The sequence below is a fragment of the Pyrus communis genome, chromosome 9 (assembly GCF_041283825.1).
Source record: "Pyrus communis isolate YQ-2024b chromosome 9, ASM4128382v1, whole genome shotgun sequence".
In the NCBI taxonomy this organism is placed as follows: Eukaryota; Viridiplantae; Streptophyta; class Magnoliopsida; order Rosales; family Rosaceae; genus Pyrus; species Pyrus communis.
Genome location: NC_142573.1, coordinates 4,713,474 through 4,734,278, shown reverse-complemented (window position 1 = coordinate 4,734,278; position 20,805 = coordinate 4,713,474). Strand labels below are relative to the sequence as shown.

At 38.0% G+C, this 20,805-nt stretch overlaps 2 protein-coding genes across 5 annotated transcripts; both read right to left on the bottom strand.

Moving 5' to 3' along the window:
• Positions 1 to 336: 336 nt before the first annotated feature.
• On the bottom strand, positions 337 to 4,125 carry LOC137740222 (Flavodoxin family protein). 2 transcript variants are annotated; one of them, XM_068480064.2, is made up of 11 exons: positions 3,832 to 4,125; positions 3,660 to 3,737; positions 3,432 to 3,536; positions 3,194 to 3,285; positions 2,900 to 3,083; positions 2,496 to 2,564; positions 2,285 to 2,362; positions 2,069 to 2,179; positions 1,708 to 1,827; positions 1,253 to 1,589; positions 337 to 1,153 (listed from the first exon to the last, which is right to left on the bottom strand). In XM_068480064.2, exons 1-11 carry the CDS (start codon positions 3,976 to 3,978, stop codon positions 624 to 626), a joined length of 1,851 nt encoding a protein of 616 aa, XP_068336165.2. In that variant the 5' UTR covers positions 3,979 to 4,125; the 3' UTR covers positions 337 to 623. The 2 variants fall into 2 exon arrangements, with proteins under 2 accessions (XP_068336165.2, XP_088556179.1); XM_088700053.1 differs by having other exon boundaries at positions 2,496 to 2,592; positions 2,904 to 3,083; positions 3,832 to 4,084.
• A 2,573-nt stretch (positions 4,126 to 6,698) lies between these two features.
• Positions 6,699 to 14,999, bottom strand: LOC137740224 (uncharacterized). 3 transcript variants are annotated; one of them, XM_088700050.1, is made up of 10 exons: positions 14,533 to 14,999; positions 13,798 to 14,088; positions 13,083 to 13,390; positions 12,531 to 12,617; positions 11,664 to 12,158; positions 11,343 to 11,504; positions 9,659 to 9,790; positions 8,493 to 8,540; positions 7,904 to 8,379; positions 6,699 to 7,462 (listed from the first exon to the last, which is right to left on the bottom strand). In XM_088700050.1, exons 2-10 carry the CDS (start codon positions 13,893 to 13,895, stop codon positions 6,830 to 6,832), a joined length of 2,439 nt encoding a protein of 812 aa, XP_088556176.1. In that variant the 5' UTR covers positions 13,896 to 14,088; positions 14,533 to 14,999; the 3' UTR covers positions 6,699 to 6,829. The 3 variants fall into 3 exon arrangements, with proteins under 3 accessions (XP_088556176.1, XP_088556177.1, XP_088556178.1); XM_088700052.1 differs by lacking the exon at positions 6,699 to 7,462 and having other exon boundaries at positions 7,909 to 8,064; positions 8,180 to 8,379; XM_088700051.1 differs by lacking the exon at positions 13,798 to 14,088.
• Between the last annotated feature and the right edge of the window lie 5,806 nt (positions 15,000 to 20,805).

Sequence of the window (20,805 nt, the reverse complement as noted above, 5' to 3'; positions counted from 1 at the left end):
CTAGAGTAAATCTATCTGGATAGCCCAATCAAAACCCGGCCCAAGATGAAAGAGAACTCGGTGATAGATAGTTCGATTGGGAGGGGAATTTGAACTTGAGTACAAGAGGGCGGACGCACGGTTTCAGTCCCCCGACATAGTGATACCATGTTTTATTCACAAGTCATTTAGTAGTGATCATCCGCCATCTCTGTGTGTTTTCTGTTTACACGTGATTACGTCGACTGTTATTACTATATATATCATACACATCTCAGTACAATCACCCAGTTAACATTTTGTACAGTTAACTAGAGTAATCCCCTCGACAACTGTTAATGTTAATAAAAAGCACTATTAACCAAACATATCTCACTGTTAATATCAAGTGCAATAACGCGTTCACCCCGAATAAGATGGCAAGGAGGAAGTGAGAAGTGAAAGGCAGAGAGTTTTTCTCAATACAGTACAATATGAGGAGAGAGTAATTCAAATCTTTCTCCTTGAATAGATATTATCTCTACTACTACGACTACTACTAGCAAATCTCCGCGACCATACTCAAATTCAAACCATTAAGTTTCGTGAAAAATTCAATCATTGGTTCTCACCGGAAGATTCAAAAGTCATGATTCCAGCGACGCTCAACTCCACGCTTCAACATGGTATCTGCCAGCCTTTTCCAGTTCTCTAAGCCATCTCGCTGCCGATTCCTGTGGAAGCTCACTTTCTTTGGAAACAATCTCCTCAAAGGCTAATAATACATCTGCTGGCATTTTTGTAGAAGAACCTGCAACGTAAATAGCCGCCCCCTCCATCAGCAGCTTCCACACCTTCTCGCTATGTTCCCTCATCTTATCCTGCACGTAGACCTTCTGTGGCTGGTCTCTTGAGAAGGCAACATAAAAGCCCCCGCCCTTTGCTTCTGAAAGTACCCCACCATCTTGCGAATTGGATAACCAAAAATCTTTGTACAAAAAATCATTGTCCTCGTTTCTGCATCCAAAGAAGAACAGCACTGGAGCAGTTGATTCGGTCAAACTTTGTATGGCTCTTTCCTCCACAAATCCACGAAAAGGCGCACAGCCGGTTCCAGGTCCAATGAGAATCAGAGGAAGTGATGGTCGTGGGGAAGGAAGGGAACCTTTCTGAAACCACACTGGAACATAAACACCTGCTTATCACAAAAGAACAAAAATCAAGGACTTGAAATGGTAATTCTAATCATTTGCATTGTTAAGAATATGCTTTACATGTACAGCATATGACATACCTTGCTCAGGATCAAGCTTGGATAGCCAATTTGAGCAGAGACCTGCTCGAATTCTTTTGAACGGCGTTGTCCATGATAATACATTAACTGTTAAGTGAACTTGATTGAGGTGGGCGGACGGGGACGAAGAGATGGAGAAAGCCCTTGTTTTCAAAGGAGGAACCAACTGTACCAGCCATTCAAATGGCATTTGAACAGAGGGGAAATCCTCTAAAACCTCCAGCACAGTCCTTCGTTCCCTCTGATTGTATTGGTATAGATCATCTCTTCCTTCAGGTGAGATAAAATACTGAAGTCTTTCTTTTTCATGTTCAGCGGTTGCAAACATACTCATGACCTGAAACATATTCAAGGAAGATCAACTGAAGGCACTAACATGTGTATAAACAGGAAGTGGGTACTTTTTATCAGAAATTTGCTAATAGAAATCCATTAGTTACATGCTAGATTCTTGCCTCAAAGAAATAGCGTCGAGGAGAAGCGGATGCAACATCCATTGTCAATTCAACAAAAGTTTTTAGTTTGATGGGGATACAAGTATCAAGGAGTTGATTCTCCATTTCTGAAGGATGAACCTGAAATCAACGGTGCCAAAAGTATTTAAGAACAAAAAGTGAGACGATGGAGAATTGTATAAACAATCCTTCAACGTGTTTCCTTTCTCTTGTAAACAGATTTCTAAAAATTGTTTTCTAAGTATAAGTACATCAATCAAAAGAAAAAAAAAGTTCCAACAAAGTTCAATAGTTTATTTAGTAAAAATTTTAAGGTAGCACGGTTCAAAATTTCGACCAATATACAAATGAAAATACTCACTGTGATGAATGATTCAGGGTCCAAATTACAACGACGTATGAAAACATCCACTGCAGCAGGATTTTGACTGGGGAGAACCTCAAGGACGTCACCAACTTCATAGGGAATAGGCTGGCATATCAAATGAAACTTTTCACTTTGAAACAAACAGAATAATATGCTATACATTGGTTGAAACAAAAATAAATGGTAACAAGCACATAGGAGGCAACTTACAGATGTAACAAATTCAAATTCGAAGTGATGCACCTCTTTGTCTTTAAAACCTGATTTAGTCAGTGGTTCATTTTTTACCTACAAGACAAAAGTTTAACTGAGCTAAGGAATGCATGAAACAAAAACATCACGAACTTAAATTAACAGGTCCTTCTGAATTTAGAAATACCAGATTTTTCGACACACAGTAATATTAGCATTCTAACATTACCAATTTAAGAATGCAGTCAGGCTTGTCAAGAGAAAACTTCACAGGAGACATTCTGCGTGCCCTTTCAATCTGCAGCACAACGTGATTCAAGTCTGAGAAAACCCCAGAGGCATGACTTAATCAGACACTACATACAAAATCTATGCAAGGATGAGCTCAACGGAAATGACATACACATCTGGAATCAAACATTCCTTATTTAACATTAAATTTATTTGGGTTTAAAGGGGGAAAGGCAGGGAAATAAAGAGGATTGTGAAATGCCATTTAATAGAATCTGAAAACTTATCAGTCTGTAAAATGCCTACTGCTTTTGGAAACAAGATTTCTAACTATTGGTCCGTAAAATGATATATGCAAATACACGATTATAGAAAGAAGGGAACTATAAACAGCCAAATTACCTGATTTAGATGAATTTGTGAATCCACCTTGTCAATGTCGTGATATAGAATCCGAACCTTTGGTTTCGCCATAAAATTTTCATATGGAATAAAAAAGTCGGGGCCATTGGGGAAGTAGTTGGGATCGATTTTATTCAACATATTCCACAATGATGCCATCCAAGGATCCAGAGCAGCCTCATAACTGTTAACGGTAAAAGAAAATACATCATACCAGTTTCTACATATAGCAAGATTTCATTAACTAATTTTGAAAATAAAAAATAATAATAAAGAAAAGAATCAAAATCGAACCCTGACGGGTGCTGATCGTCTCCCAAACCTCTTTGGACAATCGGGGTTGCCCCAAGGTCCAAAAGTCTCCTATCAAGCTTCTTTGCCACAAACTGCAAACCACAACTCGAACGCCACAAGCATATAAATTCCATATAAATTAACGGGTCAAAAAGCAACATTTTATACTCATCAAGCATACAACAGGCTGCAACAAACAATCGTGCACAAGATAAAGAAATGGCACAAAACAATATACATTGAATTTCTGGTAACCGGAATCACCCAATCCGAAAACAGCGTAACGGAGTCCCTCCAGCCATTGCCTACTCAGATTTTTCTGCAGAAGATCTTTCCAAAACCCCTGCATACGCATAAAGATGCAATCTTTTTCACATATTTAACCTTTATCACATTACCCACATGGGAGAATTACAGTAAATAAACAAGTTAACTGAATTGCTAAGAAAAAGCAAAAGCTTTTTACCTTCATGGGATCAGGAGTATCTCCCTGGCCAGTGGTTGAAACAACAAAAATTACAGTGCCCTCTTGAACTAAGCATCTCTAAGTAAAACAGAAAAATTAGAAATTATTCTTCAGGTAATGCAATTATTGTTCAGAAGAAGAACAAAATTGAATGCAAGGGAGGACTACTTACGGCGTCGTATTGGTCGAGGGAGAGAAGGTGGACGGGGCAGCCTCTGCGCTCGGCTTCGCGGCCCACTCGCTCGGCGACGTCTAAAGCGTTTCCGGTTTGGGTGGCGTAGAGTATCAGTAGTTTCTTCCTCGCCCTCTCCTCCTCCATCTCTCTCCAAAGCTAACGAAGCTGCTGTGGTCCTGTGGATGGACGAGAGAGCATCTCAGATTGTGTCGTCGTCTGTGCGGGAGTGAGAATGGAACGGTGTCGTATGTGCTTGGTTAAGTAGGTTCATATATGAATTTGGGTATAGTTAAAAAGTAATGCTTAAGAGTTAATATTTAAAAGTTAAATTTAACTACCATAGTTTAGTGGTCTTCATCTTCATTAGTAAATGAAAGATTTTAAGTTCGATTCTTACTAAAAGCGAATTTAAATCATATTTTTGCTAACTCATTGTGAGACGAAGCTCACCTAGATAATTTTTTTTTTTGTCAAATAGATAATATTTTTTGTTAAAAAAAGGTTAAACTTGACTTTTTTTTTAATATAAATGAATATTATGGGAATCGAACTTCAAATCTTTTTTTTTTATTTACAAGAAACGATAGAGTGATATTTCATTAATCATCACAAACAAATACAAGAGTGTCATTGGGTACATAGCTCCAGTGACCAATAAATTGATCTGGAGTGAATTTGCACAAGTAGACAAATAAAAGTAAACCCCTTAGTAGGCTACCACAAGCACAAACACACAATCGCCAAGCGCACAACTGCCGCCAGTATAAATCTGTCATAATAAACGATGGACGCAACAGAGAAACACAAGCATCTACATTGGTCATCGCTGAATAGCAAGGCCACATAAAGTCATCGTGGTAGAGCAAGACAACATCAAGTCATTGTTGACAGACGAGACTACATAACTCATAGCACAAAATCGAAGACCAATCTGGCCAATACAACAGCGCCACCACAGTGCTCACAAGGCAACCTGAAACACAACTACACTACCCCGAGAAGGGATCCGCTGGTCAACTCAACACAGTGGGGGAGGAGGCACTCATGCCAAGGCCACCTACAAATTCACCAGACTAGTGAGAATCCGACATCCACACATCGAACACCATAATAGCTAGCCGTAACAGGCAGCAAATTCGCCAGGTCCGAGACGCACTAGCCGAGTTGCCAGATCAAGGTGGGCCGCACAAGTCGAGATGTACAAGCCGAGCCGCCAAATCTGAGTGCACATGTCAGTGCAGCCACAAAAACCAGGCGAAGAAGGTGACATCACCGTAGAAACAAGCTAACGATGGTGGATCCAACCCACCTGCAGCCACAAATCCAACCCCACACCAAGAAATCGAGCGCCAAATCAAAGAAGAAATCTTGAAAGGGCATGACCCGAATCTGGGTATAAGACTTATCCATGGGAAGCTGCTTACAAAATGGTGAGAGAGAAGCACGGGAGGGGAGAGGAGGTAAGTAAAGGCCGAGAAGGAGTGGTCGGCGTGAGGTCAGGGGGAGTGGCCGCCAACAACTATTTGATCTCCTTCATGAAGCGCACCATTAACCAATACAACACCAATTGTTGTCCCAAGGCCTTCTGTAACCTTAACCATTTTACTGCTGAAAGTGAGTTTCTCAACCATAGTTTTCTGCGTCCACTGAAGCAATAATAATAGCAAATCTGGAATCCCTTCACCGCTAACGGCACTTGTAGCGAGCTTCATATTGAACTTATTTTGTACATCCTTAGATTGTTTCTTCATTGCTTTCACAATGGGTGCATTGCGGCAGGTTCTTCCACCCGTAGAGTCTGTCCACCTTATTCGATGCAACAATGAATTCCGTATTCCGCATTTTAAAAAGATTGAGTGACTCTATTGTCCAAGGCTCTGAGCCATGCATAATGTCAACAACCAGCATAGCGATATCACATAAACCTGAACCCCGTGCCCGGAGGTGTCAATGACCAAAAGACCAAGGACCTTCATCTTCGCATCAGCTTTCGGTTCCTCGGTCCTCTCACCGATGTTCCCATCAGAAAATATGTTGCTCCAATCTGTTATGATTAATACCTCCAGCCTCACCTTCCTGAACATTTGTGCCTCGGATACAATCCAGCAACTTAGTTTTGCCAGTATCAACATGGTCCATAATGCAGCAAATAGGAGAACAAAGGTTATCTCCACTCTTCTTTTTTGCAAGGTTTCTCCTTTCATCATTGTAGGATTCTTTTACCTTCACATCCTCACAGGCCCCTCACGTATGGTGAATTTTCAAGCTAAACACATGAACAACACGAATTGAGTGATGTAGAGCATGCGTGACCATTGGCCTTCACACGTAGGCCAATCTGCTCTCATATCATAAGAAAGTTGAGGTTCCACTATAAAATCGATTGACAATATGATGAGTAGACAAACTTACGTATAAGTCAATAGAAGATCAATCCTCCAATCAATGTGGGATTCATTATCAACACTTTTTACTTATGTCATCAACATAAATATCAAGTAGTTTTTTACTTATTCTCACCATACTGAGATTTTGATTTTATTGGTTGATAAGGAACGGTTGTTTTCTTTATATCACGTGATGGATGGGTACTGTACTTATTGTGGCTCGACAGTGCCTTCTACTGCCTTCCTTTTGTATGCCTGTATGGCTTAGTTTTGTTATTCTCTGCTTGCTGGGTTATATATATATTTTTTCTACTAGAGGTAACATTGTTGAACTTTTCCCCTTTTTGGGATTGCTTCAATCAATTCATTTTATCGACCAAAAAATAGAGCTCATAGAAAGAGTTTGTCTTAGAAACAAACTCAAAATAGAAATTCACCAAAAAAGAAAACTAAAAAAAATATAAATTGAAGTTGGAATTTTCTTTAATGATCAAAGAAAATACATTATTAACCAAGGAAAAATCACATTCGTAATTGGCCAAATACTGATAGAAAGCATATACATTGGATTCTCTTTACAAGTTTCTTAATAAGTAGCAAATCCAAACTTAAGTAAAGATAACATTGGAATTCAACAACTTTTTATATGGTTTCTTATCAAATATTCCCCGTCCAAAAGTAGAAATGAATAATGCAACAAGCAACGGAAATTGCATCCAGATGAAGGAGGCAACTGGAACGCTGGCAAGCAAAATGATTGGAATAACAGTCGATGATTTCCCGTCAAGTATAATGTAAAGGGCACAAGAAAAGACAATCATCATGGTGGCGATAGATAAGAAGAGGGTGAAAAGGCCTATTATCATTTTTGTGGGCAATGATTTGCGGAAATCATCTTCAGAATAACGTGATGTGAGAATGCCTAAAAACATGATAACCGAAGTTGTTGAAGAAAAGAGCGAGATTGCATCTGAAACTATAAATGTTGTGAATACCTTTTTAGTTAAGAATTTAGGAAGGCCTGTATTTTCATCATTTCCACCTGGAACTGTGAATGCTGCAGCAAACATTATGGTGACAATAAGAGCACCTACAACTGTACAAGAAGTTGATGTTTCCTTCATTGACTTTTCTGCCTCTTTTCCCATTTCTTTGTGATTCTCCATAAATACTTCTCGTGGTGTCATATTATCTCGGTTTACAGATTCCCGATCCCTTGGATATGCATGGCTCTCCACCTCCTGCATTGTTGGCGACAAAAGATATTTAGGGAAGTGACTATGAAATCCTTATCTCTTCATATTAATCCTTGAACATTTGGTCTTTGAGACACCACATAACCCTAAATCACTAGTTAAGTTACATAGGATGATAGTATAGTACGTAATACATAATAATGTTTTTCTTTTTAATTTCAATATTTTCCTATCATGCTTGTGCACGTAGACAAGCTTTAACTTTTTTTTTTTTTTTTTTTTTTTTTTTTTCTGAGTAATTCTGCATTCTCTGTTTTTTCTTTGAAATTGAATAAATAAAATAACAAAATAAGGGAGGGGAATAGGAGAAAATGAGAGTAAAACTATAGCCACAAAAATATGTATAAACGACATATAGACAAAATATATAATTCATAAATATAGGCACATATGTATATAGAGGTAGATAGACAGATAAATAGTCACCTGAAACCACTGTAGTTCTCTTTGCATTTGCAAAGCTGCACCTCGAATGTGATCAATCTGTGACAATGGGGTAATACTTGCCACTGTGTGTAGCATATTATTGCCAAAGTAATTTCTCCACCCTACTATGTCTTGTATTAGACCGTGGCCAACATTGTTATCTTGTTCATGTAACAACTCATAAAGGACATATATAAGATTATAAACTTTGTGGCGACGACATTCAGCGGCAATTTGGAACAAGCTTTGATAGTTTTTGCTCGTAATGTAACTTACAGGTATAGGAAATGACTCATCATTTAATTCATTTCTACAGAAATGAGTAATATACTCCACATGCCCTCGTTCTGCTGCAACGCACAGTGCTACCTTAAAGGCTTTAGTTTCATCTGTATTTTTTGTGGCTTTACACATGAGGGGTAGAAACTGTTGGACCCGCTCATGCATCAATTTCATCTCATATATATGATTGATTCCTAAGTTCATTCAAGAAAAAAATTTATAAAACTACAATTAGTTTAAAATAATTTTAATTTTAATAAAATAATCATAAAAAAAAATCAATTAACGATATGAATGCATGACCTACCCAAAAGTTTTTGAAGATTCGTCACTAGTCGTCGGAACAAACCCATTACTGCATTACAAGTCCAATTAGACACATACATATACCTACCAAATATATGTACACACGCACGCGCACACTATTATTGAGAGAATATATATTACAACTACAAAACAAGGAAACAGAGGATTGTTCTTTGCTTAATACACACAAGAGTAAGCCACATCTCTTTTCGAGGAGGATTCCTCAAGCCAAAACGGTACGCCAAATTAGATTTGATGGTCCCAAGGAGTGCAATTGTGGAAGTTTGAACCCAAGTTAACAGGTTTGGCGTTCTAAACCTTTGTTCATTTTCCACGGTGACCAACCCCTTGGGGTTTTCATGTTCAAGATTTACTTTTGAAGAATTATGTTTACTTCTTCTTCTTCTTCTTTTTTTTTTTTTTTTTTTTTTTTTTTCCTAAATTAGATTGACTATATTCAGTTTCCCTTCCTTTTAATGCCGAGATCGATATCATGTCCCCTCGTCCTCTTGGTTTTTTAAAGAAACTACAGGCATAATGAATTGGCCTCCTGCTGGTTTCCAATTATCAAAAGAAAAACACATGTTTATATGACTATCTTAACGAACATGTTTGGAAATTTTGTGTTATAGTAAGGGTAATGTTAGGAATATTAAATTTCTCAATTAAATTTTGTAAACTAAATGATGTGGATGTTAATGATTGAATTATTATTTAAGTAGTGATTAACATGTTTACTTCATATTGATGACACATCATTTGATTTCCAAATTTGATTTAAAATTTTGATCTCTATAATATTTAATTGTGTTTTATATATTGTTTTATTACAATACGTTGTCAAGTTGTTAAGTTTTGTTGCACGACCGGGCCAACTTAGAATAGTAAATGGCTCAATCAAAACAGCTTGAGCTTGGCATCAAGCTTGAATTTTTTAAGCTCACTCTAGCTCAGCTCGAATCACAAGAAAGTCAAGCCTGGCTTGAGCTCTAAAAAAGTTAAATAAATCAAGCTTGAGCAGCGTGACATTTCGTTTTGGTCGACTTATTTATAACCCTAAGTAGGAATTATGGAATGAAGATGTTCATATATTTTTGTAGTAGCACTATGGAACAAATTACCATGGCATTAACAAAAGCCAAATTGCATTGCAGACATGTAAAATACCTGAGGAATTGAGATGCCATTGATTCTCATTTTGGTTTGACAGAGGGCTTTGATTCTTTTTTTTGTTTGAGAGATGCCTTTGATCACTCTGGTCACTTTCCTTAATGGGAAGAAGAGGTTTTATGCGTATACCTATCAAGATAAGAATACAAGCCCAACCATTAATTCAAAGAAATATTCTTATGAAGCAAGATTTGTATGTTAACTACGTATTCATGCGTTACTTCTAACTGAATAATTACGTAACTTGAGAATGTTAATTGTTATCAAACCGTTGATTCATTTAATACGTATGAATGAATAAACAATTTTCAATTTGATTGTTGTTTTGTGGAGATGACTTTCAGATAATTATTAAAAATATGAACGACTTCGATTGTAACATTTCTATGATAAAAATCATTATTTACAATAACAAAAAAAAAAAAAAAAATCAATATTTACAATTGGGTGAATAAGGAAGTGCACCCACAAGTTTACATGAAAATTATTCGCAATAGAATTACCCTTATCTTTATGGTAGCAAAGTAAAGACACGAATTTCAAATTTCATTAGGCTCTCCAAATTTTGGAGTCAAAAGTCATATTTGATTTTAGGTGTAACCCTAGATTTAAAAGCGGGACTCTACCTTAAGAAGATGCAAAATTGTATTTCAATCAAGTTGGAATTTGAGTAATAATTGTAAGGGATAACTACATTTTACATCCTCAAAGTTTGATGTGATTTTTTAATGAGCCATAAGGTTTCAATTTTCTCACATTACACCCTAAAATTTTAAAATTGTATCAATTTACACATTTTGTATAATTGAATGTCTAATTATTCATTAAATTGATGAGTTTTTTAGTCAATGTGGTGTAAATGTTAATTAGATATCAATTCAATTATGGGTTTCATGCTCCCCATATCATCAAATTTAACAAAGATTCAAATAACTCGTTAGACAAAAGGTGTAAATTACTACGATTTCAAAACTTAGGAGCAATGTGAGAAAATTGAAACCTCGTGATCCATTTTGGAAAGGGTTTTTAATGGTATTTGAAATTGAACTAACTCGTCGTTGTGGTCATAAATTTCAAAATTGATCAATGTCGTCCTTAAAATTGAGTGTCACGCATCAATTTGGTCATTCTGTTAGAATTATGTCACTTATTACGTTAGTGTGTTGACATGGCACATATATGTGGTCTACAAGTCTAATAAATAGTGCCACATGGATTATACAAAACAATTCATTCTTTTAAATGAGAAAAAAAAAATTTCGACAACCGAGCCAACAACCAACAGTGGAGACCAAATGGGTGTAACCTCTATGTAGCCTCAATCATTGACTGACATGTGCTTATAAACTTAACTTTTATTAACTTCATTGTCATAAACTTAATATGTGTCAAACAATGAGTGAGGCTACAAAGAGGCCACATTTATTTTGGTTGCAGAAGATTTGATCTTGAATCCAGCAAAAACCACACAAGATTTTGAACTAGTAATGGTGTTCAAGGAGAAAGAAAAAAGAAGAATTGGGATACCGATGTGTAATCCTAATCACTGGACCAATTTTACATAAGTGGACTATTCCTAATCACAAAATTGAACTTATATCAAGTTTTTTCATTTAGAAAAATTGCAGTTACTCAAAATATGATGAGAAAATAAAAAAGCAATATTTTAATTTGTACTAACCATAATAGATCAAATTTTCCCATAAACTGAGTCGGCTTCCACTTAAAAATGTTGAACGATTACTGGCCAATGTTGCTAAGGGAATATCCCCGTTGTAGTCCATGTTGTAGTCTTTAACCACAGCCAATTGCGGGTAACGTTGAATCAAATCCCACACAATATCTGTATATAATAGAAGTGTGAAAAAAAAAAAAAAAAAAAAAGAACACTGTAAGAAAAAAAATTTGTAACACAAAAAAAGAAAAAAAAAAAAAAAAAATTCACACAGGAAAAGATTGACATTAATAATTGGCCATGTTTGAAACTTGACCAAAATTGTACCAAATCTTCTGCGACGAAAACCGAGAGAAATAAGTTCAGCACCATCGACAACTCTTAGTGTTTCACGAGTGAAGGAATAGAGATAGCGAGCCATTCTTTCCCCTTTTTCCTCCCTCTCAGCGTGGATAACTAGAGGGTTCTGGGTGTCATCATCAGGTAAATTTGTAAGTAAATTGTGGTTCTTTGAAATCATGCGTTTGGCTACTTCAACCATTTCTGGATATTCTCTCACTAAATGAAACAAAGCTGTATAACCATGTCTGTCTTGTATTTCCAGGTCATCCTTTTCCATTAAGTCCACCAACTCTTCTATATTGCGCACGCTGCACTTGCTTAACCTTTTGACTGCGAAGTGAAGGGCCGTACCGTAAAAAATTCTTGCACTTCGTACCTGGCGATGTTGGCGAAGAAACTTGATCGCTTTATCCCAATCTTTAGACTCCACATATTTGACGAAAGTTTCATGGATATTGTTGGCATTGCTCTCATCATGTCCTGCCATGTTTGGCAATTGCTAACTTTCCCATACTTGAATGAAAATAATTAAATACAATTTTAAAACAAATGGGAAATTCTGCGGCAGATGAACTAAAAGAAAATGGATTAATAAAGCTGTTAGTAGCAGTCCTGCATTTCTACCTAATGGACAAAACCAAATCATTCAAAATACGGGAAGAGAAAAAGTTATATAACTTATATAACAGAGATTCTAATTATAATATCACTGAAGTATTTTGTGATAAACTAGGTGCTTGATGAAGTAAAAGACACTACCAGTGTTGATAGTGGTGAGCCATGTTAGGCTTAAACTTTCTATCATTAAATAGATGTCTTAATTTGTTAGGATCAAGGTATATGCATATATACCTCCAGTGTGCCCTTCTTCCATTTTCAACTCTGGCCTAGCATCACGATCAGTCGGAGTCGGATACGCTTGAAGAATTGTCCTCTTATCTGAGAATGAAAATCTTGATGTTTAGATGATGGATGCCATTCAATTCCTATTTTTCGATTTTTTTCAATTCCTTTTTTTCCTTTTCGTCTCTTCGTCCAAATTCCTATGTTTAAAAATAGTACTGAAGAAATCATTGTTGTGCGTACTGTGATACACCACACTTTTCGAGTGCATATATATATATTAATTATGTAACACATTAAATTATGAGAATACTTAATCCATAATAATTACAAAATATTCCTCCTCAAATCAGAATAGATCACCTCCAATGTACAACCATTGTCGTATGTTTATTAGCTTTTCTATTTTCCTTGGATTTTTTATGCATGTAAGAATGTGAAGATAAAAGAGTTCTAAAAAGGAGAAATCTTGCAAGGGATCATAAGAGATTGATCTACTTCTCATATTGTCAATTGATTTCACAGTAAAGTCTCAACTTTCTTCAATATATATGTACGTACCTATTTCACCTGATGATTGATTATATCGATTATATCCAAGTTTAAAATTTTCAGACAAAATATCCCATGCGTCTTTGGCCGAGTCTAGGTCCTTTATAAGTTTATACGTATCATCCCCGCAAGAATTCTTGATTGCATATAAGGCTTTGACATCCTTCTTCCTCAAAGCCTCGTTTTCAAAGTCATAGGTGTCTTCGACAACGTCCCAAAGATCTTCGGCCATCAAGTAGCTCTCAATCCGAGAACTCCAACTTTCATAGTTTTTACGGTTAAGAAGTGTATGAACAATTGGAGCTGTCATGTTCAATCTGTCCATTCATTCAACGAGATTTTATGTTAGTCGAGCATATGTGGAAGGAAGAAAGGGAAAAAAAGCAAATATTTCTTAATTTTAAATAAGAAGCCCTACAAGAACTAGTGACAAACACCACCATTTCTATATATCGGTGTACAAAGAAATGGTAGAAGCCTCATATATTCAATTAACCTCGGTCTAGTCTGTGAGTTGAATATTTCACAATTCAATATCGGTCAAATTATGACCATGTGGATTAAAAAGATTTAAATAATAAAAAATAGTTTTGTATAATTATAAACTTGAAAATTAGAAAAATAAAAGAAAAAGAAAAAATCATCTTCTTTCTTCCCGTCCCACCCGAGCAACCACTACAGACCCCACTCCACCCCGTCGCACATGTAACGCAACCATACAGACCCAAGCTGCTTTGCAATCCCCTCCGTCTCCATTTTCTTTTCATCGATCGACGAAGGGTTTCCAGTCACCACCTCCATCGAGGCCGCAAAAATCACCATCTGACCGACACGACAAGATCTCAAAGAACGGCACGTTGTGAAGAACGACAACGTTTCCTCCTTCGTCTTCTCATCACCGCGGCTAGGTCCAAGCCGTACGATGGGTCTGTTCTTCTATGGTAGTCGTGACGGGTTGAGCTGGAGAGGCTGAGCTGATGGGTCCATTTCAAATCATCTTTTTATTTTGAATCATCTTTACATTTAGCAATATTTTATTAAATTTGTGGAATCCAAATATGTGTCAGGATTGCGCATAACAAAATTTTTGATAAAATTATTACAGACGAACCACATTGATTTGAGGCATTCATTTTCAAGATTTACATTAATCAATTTTCCATTTTAAGGATCATATGTGATAAAAATTCATTACAAAAACTTGTAGATAATACATGTTAATTATACAAACTTGAAATAATAAAAACTAACACTGATTAAACTCTATTTTTATCTCTGACCAGATCGATTAGTAAATTACCTTTTTCATTTTTTTCGTTCTGGCACACCATAAAAGTTAACAATGCATAAATATCACAAATAAACATCATAAATTACTTACAAGAGCAACAAAAATGAAGTTTTTAATAAGCATAAAGAAAAACGAAAATGAAGATGGAGAAAAGGAGAATAGTAATACCAGTCTGTGCATCCTCCTCCCTACAAAACCTTGTTGCACTCAACACTCATCACTGCAGAACAACAATCCATCATATGAATTATCAAAAAATTGCATGCAACGACAATTATTAACAACAAAAAACAAAAATTCAAATCTCTAACACATGAAGGCCCATGCAAGATCTGAAAATATACAATTCAGATCTCAAATAGTATGAACTCAAACCGAAAAGAAAAAAAAAATCAGATCTAAGGCGGTTTGGAAAAACCCAAATCTGATCTGAAGCAAAGAGGAAGAGAGAGACAGAGAGAGAGAGAGGGATTGTTGGTGATGCGTAGGTGGTGTTGGTGATGGTAGGTTTTTGTATCTGCGGGAGATAGAGAGAGACTTGGTGAAGAGCCTTCGCGAGGAAGAGAGGGAGTAAGAGAGAAAAGGGTGACGGAGTGTGAGAGAGAAGACTGTTTTGTTTGAGAGAAAATGTTTGGTGTGGGGCAAATTACAGAAAAGAAAAAGAACATAAAAAGCCTTTGAAGATATCTGAAAGATAAAGCACAAGAACAAGAAAATATTTGTATAGGAAACAGGAAAAGTTAGCACCAAGGCACAACCTCGAATACCTTTTGTTAACGACACTGTTCTTCGGTGTCCGAGTTTCAAAGCCCGCCGATGGTGTACTTCGGTCTCTGCAGTGTGTAAAAAATGGTGTCCTATAGCTACTTAGCTAGAATTCTAGTAGTGAAGCTTTGGTCTTTCGTCTTTCTTCTACATGCACGCCCTTCCTCTTTTCAGTTCCCACTGCCCAACCTATTCACCACCGCCAGAATTCTCACCGGCGAAAAAAAGAATGCAAAATAGGTTTCTGAATAAACTGCCAACCATGACCTACTAGCCGACCAATCTTTCAGTTCAACAATTATAGGGAGTGATCTTGTTCATGTGCATTTGAAAATGTGTACAATTAAATACATGCATAATAGCTGTCGAAAGGAAAAATACGTAAGAAAAAAATAGAAAACTGTAACTCAAACTGCTCAATCACCTCTAAAATGGAAAGTCTGCTTATCTGAAAGAATGATCAAAGTTTCGAATTTCAATTCAGGGCTTTTCCTAAAACGTGCTAATGCTTGTGGGTTGATATCAAGTTTTCTATTCTACGTCTATAATAAAATATCAACAATTAAAAGAGGCTTGGTACCAAGAAAGATACAAAAGTAGTACAAAATTAAACGCTTTGTACAATGTCCTATTTGATAACCGTTCTGGTTTTTTTTTTTTTTTTTTAATTTTTTTTTATAAATAAACACAATAGTTGAGAATTAAAAACAAAATATTTATCAAACGGCTTCTTATCAAACCTAAAACAAAATGATTATATATCCAATGGTCTCTAATATCAAATTGAAGGTATTCGGAAAAGTAATTCCCATTGAAAAGTAAAAATAACGATATAGACACGTAAATTTCGATGAAATGAAAATGAAATAAAATGAGAAAAATAAAAAGAAATTTAATCAACCTACGAAGACAAGTAAAAATAGCATTTTTACAAAAGAAAATGACTAAAGTATAATCAACCTTCGATGTGCTCTCATTTTTTTGGCCAACTTGTAAGACAAGTAAGATTCATATCTTTTCTCATCTCTTTTACAAATTTTAGAAAAAATTATATTCCACATGAAATCAATGATAGATTTTATACATATACAGCCTTCTTCGATGCATTTGCTAGTGGAGCCTTCTTTGCTTTTCGCATAATGCATACTGTTTAATTCTCTTCTTTTGAAGAATACACTTTCGTCAACTTTGCCTCATTGATAACAATCATAAAGTAATATGAAAACAGTGCGAGCTGTTCTTTTGCGGCAAGGAACGAAAAGACAGTTACAAAACATTAGTGCGAAGGTGTTATATATTTTTCAATTAATTAATGGCAACACTATCATGATTCATGAAAGTTCTTACAGATTTAAATAGATAAACGGAACCCCATTAGCAATCAAATTCAAGAATTTTGGCTTCTGGGAAGTTGCTAGAGAAAAGTCATAATCTTTAGTTAAGAGAGAACAAGGATTTTAATGGAGGATGATCGGAGAAGTAAGAGAATCAATGTTGCACAAATCAAATTACCATATCAGAGCTCAGGAGAGGTAGAGAACCAGATGTAGAACCAGTTTGGTTGCTGCTTGCTCGGGCGACTTGTAGAAAAAGGTATGTAGGCTAAAAAAATATATTTGTTATTGATACGTGAATGTGGAAAAATGGAAGAGAATGCTTTTTTTCTCATTATGTTTCTCTACAAGATTACAAGGATATATATACATGATACAAATGTGTAGGTAGGACAAGGTAGCCGTCCTAGTGTGTAGGTAGGACAAGGTAGGACGGCTGTAGGACGGCTTGACGGCTGTAGGACGGCTTATTCTTCCAATAATAATATTATATACAATTACACAAGGACTCCAACCATATTCCTTATTTGTCTAACACTCCCCCTCAAGTTGGAGAGTGGATGTCAAGAACTCCCAACTTGCGTAACATACCCGAAAACTTTTCTTTCCCAAGAGGTTTGGTAAACAAGTCTGCCAACTGTTGTGCCGTACCCACATGCTTGGTCTCTATTGTGCCATCTACAATCTTATCTCGTATAAAGTGACAATCCATCTCAATGTGACGAGTTCGTTCATGAAAAACAAGATTGGCAGCTATATGTAACGCTGCTTGATTATCACAAAATAAAATGGAAGGACGATCCAAAGGAATGTTCAAATCCTTCAATAAAAAACGAAGCCAAACTATCTCGCAACAAGCACCTGCCATGGCCCTATATTCCGCCTCTGCTGAAGAGAGCGAAACGGTTTTCTGTCGTTTCGTCTGCCAAGAAATCAAAGAACCGCCCAAGAATACACAATACCCAGTAGTCGAACGGCGAGTGATAGGGCAACCTGCCCAATCAGAATCACAAAACGCAGTTAACTTGGTCTGGTTGTCATAACGAAATAATAAACCTTGACCTGGAGTAGCCTTCAAATAACGAACAATACGAAGCGCAGCATCCATATGAGATATCCTTGGCTCGTGCATAAAACGGCTTAGAACATGCACAGAATAGGTGATATCCGGCCGAGTGATAGTGAGATATATTAACCGACCTACTAATCGTCGATACTTTTCAGGATCCTTGAGAAGTTCTCCTTTATCAGATAATTTTGTGTCATCCATAGGAAAAGCAATGGGTCGTGCTCCCAAAAAACCATAGTCCTTGAGAATCTCTAATGCATACTTGCGTTGAGAAATATAAATCCCTTGTTTGGAACGAGAAACCTCAATACCCAAAAAATATTTTAAATCACCAAGGTCTTTTATCCGAAAATGATCACGGAGAAAAGACTTCAGAGAATTAATGACACTAGCATCATTGCCTGTAATCACAATATCATCCACATAAATGAGCAAAGCTGTGAAAGAAATACCAGACTTTTTAGTGAACAATGAATAGTCAGCTTTGGATTGTTGAAAACCGGCAGAAATGATGGCACTAGTGAATTTGGCAAACCATTGGCGAGAAGCCTGCTTAAGACCATAAAGTGACTTGTGAAGGCGACACACAAGATTCTCCCCCTGTCGCCGAAGACCAGGAGGAGGAGACATATAGATTTCTTCATGTAAGTCACCATGTAAGAAAGCATTATTAACATCAAGCTGATGAAGAGACCAAGACTGACTAGCAGCAAGAGCAAGAAGACAATGCACCGTAATCATCTTAGCAGTAGGAGAAAAAGTGTCATGATAATCAATACCTTCAGCCTGAGTGAAGCCTTTAGCAACCAAACGAGCTTTGTAGCGGTCAATAGAGCCGTCGGAATTGTGCTTGAGTTTGTACACCCACTTACAACCAATGGGAATTTTACCAGGGGGCAAGGAAGTTAAAGTCCAAGTACCATTAGCATGTAAAGCTTGAAGCTCCTCAGTCATAGCACGTTGCCAATTGGGGTCGGTGGCAGCCTCGGCAAAGGAGGAAGGCTCCACAGTCCGACTGACAGAGTTAATGTAAGAAAAATGCCTAGGAGAGTAACGGTGATAAGGGAGAAAATTACAAAGTGGATATCGCGTACCTTGTGTAGAACCGGGTTGCGAAGTCGAAGATGGGTGGGATGGCAGAATCACCTGCGAGCAAACGTAGTCTTTTAAATAGGATGGAGGTTTATGGGCACGGGAAGAGGTGCGGGGAAGGGGAGGATTGGTAGGTAGTGGGGGGGGGGGGGGTAGGGATGTCCGTGGGTAAAAGGGTGAAAGGTAAGGAAGTAGCGGGGGGGAAGGAGGGGATGCCGAGAGGGCAGGGGCATGGGGAGGAACGTGTAATGAGGCAGCAAGGGAATCTGTGGGAGGCGTGGAAGGGGAGGAAGGTGGAGGAGGGTGAGGCGTCGGGGCAGGAAGGGGTGGGTTATATGTAAAGTCCAGAGGGGGTGGGATGGGTAGGGTAGGCGAAGAGGATGGGATAGGAGGGTGAGAAACGACATAAGGGAAAGTAGTTTCGTGAAAGATGACGTCTCAACTAGTGAAAATGCGGTGATTGTCGAGATCGTAAAGGGTATAGGCCTTTTGTCCATGAGGATAACCGAGAAAAATGCAACGATGAGCCCGAGGGGAAAATTTGGTGGTGGGAGTGACAGAGGTGGCATATGCCAGACAACCAAAGACGCGGAAGTGGTCATAAGATGGGGTTTTCGAAAAGAGAACCTCAAATGGGGATTTATGATGGAGAAGACGGGTAGGGAGACGATTGATGAGATAAGTAGCGGTAAGAACACATTCCCCCCAAAACTTGATAGGAAGATGGGATTGAAAACGAAGGGCGCGAGCGGTTTCAAGAAGATAACGATGTTTTCTTTCAACAACGCCATTTTGTTGGGGGGTATAAACACAAGAAGTTTGTAAAAGCACCCCATGATCAGAGAAAAAACTACGAAGAGATAAAAATTCACCACCATTGTCAGTACGAATGCATTGGATGGTAGTGCGGAATTCGGTAGTGACATAAGCAAAAAAATCCTTAATTAATTGTTGAGTGTCGGATTTATGTTTCATGAGGAAAACCCACGTAAAGCGAGAAAAATCATCCACAATGGTTAAGAAATAATGAGCACCAGAAAGAGAAGATTGACGATTCGGGCCCCAAATATCACAATGAATTAAAGCAAAAGGGAAAGTTGATGAAATTGAACTCAAAAGAAAAGGTTGACGAGTTTGTTTTGCCAACGGACAAACATCACAAATATGACTAGAATCAAAAGTACAATTAAGAGAGCTAGATGCTAAAGCTTGCAAACGAGTGGAGGAGGGGTGACCAAGACGCCTATGCCAGAGGGAGGAGGGGATGGTAATGATGTTGCAGAGAGGTTGACGGGTGGGGAGAGAAGAGGTAAGGGCCACAAGGTAATACAGATCGCCACGTCGCTTACCCACTCCAATCATCGTCTTCGAAACCAAGTCCTGCAAAACACACCAAGAAGGAAAGAAGGTTATGGAACATGATAATCCATCTGTAAGTTTACCAACCGATAAAAGGTCCACTCGGAAATTAGGGACACATAAAACATCCTTCAAAGTAACTGATGAATTTAAAGGAAGAGTGCCGGTAAAAGTAATGGGAGCGGAAGCACCACCAGGCAAAGAAACAGGCGGCAAATGTGAAGGAGAACGATTAACCAAACATGAAGCGGAAGAAGTAATATGATCCGTAGCACCACTGTCAAGAATCCATTGACCATGACGAGAGGTGACAGGTAACAAACCTTGGGCAAAATCAGTAGTGAGCACGGCATTGGCCTGAGGAGGGGTGGTGGTGTCACGTAGAGCAGCTAGAACACAAGAGTGCTGCTCGGCAAAGAGGTCAGGCATGGCAAGCTGCAAGTCATGCAAAGTGGGTTGGGCCCCGTGCACTTGGTGGGTCGCTGGAGTAGAAGAGGATGCGGGGGCCTGGGTGCCTTGCACGTGATGGGCCTGGGTGAAATTATGGGGCCGGGAAACAGAAAACCGTGGCTGCCGGGGAGGACTGGAAGGTGCATGGCTGCGGGAAGAACTGGAAGCAGTGGCACGGCGCGGTGGTCGCCACGGTTGGCCATGGAGGGGATGTCCAACGGGATAGCCATGAAGTTTATGGCAGGTGTCTCGGGTATGATAATCAAAATTGCAGTAGGTGCAGTGGAGGGGAGGACGAGCAGAGGAGGGACGGGAGACGAACAGCCATGGCAACAGGTTGATCGACAGAGCGGAGGACGCCCAGGGAGCGTT